Here is a 1,914-nt window from a genome sequence, read left to right as displayed (position 1 = left end):
AAACAATGGATGGATGTCCGCTGCTGTCCGAGTATAACACAATAGCTGTCGATACCGTCGGTGCACAGGTAGAACTCACTTGCGGGGATGCTGCTTTTTATCACTAGGGTGTAATGCCTATACTACAGCCTTTGCTGTGATAGGCACCTTCGTTTTGCCGATGTCGATTGTAAGAAAAACGCGTGTGTTCACTTCGAACATTCGGTTACGAATGATATCTTAAGGTTGTTCGTATCCAAAATTGATCTTTTAAGGGCTGAGGCCACTAGGTCGCGTAAAACCACGTGGCTCGCTGTGCATATTCCATTTCTCTCCATGCTCTCTCGCAAATGTGTTAAATGACTCTCGATGTGGCCGGGTGGCCAAGAAAGTTTTGATATTTTCGGTTACAAGTTTGACTACATCACATAAAATCCAAGAAAGCTGCCGCTTGTTTGGCAGCCTTTTTGAGCCGATTTTATTTCTCTCTCATGTTTCGTTACGTTACCAGGGAACTAAAATGGCGCCGCCATTGAAATCGACTTACCTCCACAAAAATAACTTTCCCTTCACTTTTATCGCGACAAAATATATATTTTTATGCACTAATTCTCAGCAGAGCAAAAGAAAAACACGTGTGTTTAATGGAACGAATAACAGAAGTAAATTTATTTAGTTTTTCTCTTGACAGCATCAATACGGTAGATCAGTAGAAGGTGTACACGGTAAATGTAGAGTATGATAATTGCAGTTGTTATCCTCCAGCATCCCGCCTCAATTAACTACTCCTAGCATGTCTCTGAATTTCCGGAACCGCGGCGCCGGCAAACCCTTGGTCATCATATCGGCGAGCTGCTCACCCGTCTCCAGATATTTTAGAACCAGTTTACCCTTCTCGATCAACTCCTTCAGGAAATGATACTGGACTTCGATATGCTTCATCCGTTTCAGCTTGCGTGGATCCAGTACAACCGAGATACATGGCTGATTATCTTCAAAGACTGATATTGGCTCACTGACCTCCCATTGAACAGACCTCAACAAGTTTACGATCCACATCACTTCGCAGCTGGCCTGACAGAGTGCCATGAGTTCCGCTTCTGTCGACGACAAGGCTACGGACGATTGTTTCTTGGTAGACCAAGCCACTGTTTGCCCATAAAGTTTGATCACCAAGCCGGATACCGATTTCCTGTCGTTGACGTCAGTACCCCAATCAGCATCAGCAAACACCACCAGTTGTTCCGATTCTGTACGCCGATATACGAGTTGGTGATCCGCCGTACCTCGAAGATATCGCAATACCCTTTTCAGGTGCACCCAATGCTCCTCAGATGCGCAACATTGAAACCCAGCAAAGTAGTTCACCGCCGCACAGATATCCGGACGAGACGTAACTCTTAGATACATCAAGCATCCGACCAATTCACGATACGGTTTGTCCGTTGGACGCTTCGAGTTCTAAGCTTTCTCAAGACGTAAACGGGGATCCATGGGCACCAACGACGGCTTACAGTCACTCATCCCGAATCGCTCGAGAACTGCTTCGGTGTACGCCTTTTGGTTGATCGTCATTAGTCCTGCCTCACGATTGCGCTGAACGTTCAAGCCGAGGAAGTTCTGTATCTCCTCCAAATCCTTCATCTCGAACTCGGCTGCAAACTTTCTTTTCAAATCCTGAATCGCCTTCAACGAGCTGCTCGCAATCAGGACATCATCCACATAAATCAGAACGTAGATGACCACGCCATTACTATTGTGGAAATAGAAACAGGTATCCTGCTCACTTCGTCGAAATCCAAGCTTATCGATGAATTCATGGAAACGAAGATTCCAGTTCCTGGACGACTGCTTCAATCCGTAAATGGCTTTGTTCAACCGACAGACTCGCTTATTTCCCGCCTCAAAGCCAGGTGGCGGTCGCATGTAGATTTC

At 45.9% G+C, this 1,914-nt stretch overlaps 1 protein-coding gene across 1 annotated transcript; it reads right to left on the bottom strand.

The window, feature by feature from the left end:
- Positions 1-753: 753 nt before the first annotated feature.
- On the bottom strand, positions 754-1,389 carry LOC131427212 (uncharacterized). The gene has a single exon (XM_058590200.1). It carries the CDS (start codon positions 1,387-1,389, stop codon positions 754-756), a length of 636 nt encoding a protein of 211 aa, XP_058446183.1.
- Positions 1,390-1,914: the final 525 nt, after the last annotated feature.

Source organism: Malaya genurostris, chromosome 2 (assembly GCF_030247185.1).
Source record: "Malaya genurostris strain Urasoe2022 chromosome 2, Malgen_1.1, whole genome shotgun sequence".
Classification (NCBI taxonomy): Eukaryota; Metazoa; Arthropoda; class Insecta; order Diptera; family Culicidae; genus Malaya; species Malaya genurostris.
This window is presented reverse-complemented; position numbering and strand designations above follow the sequence as displayed.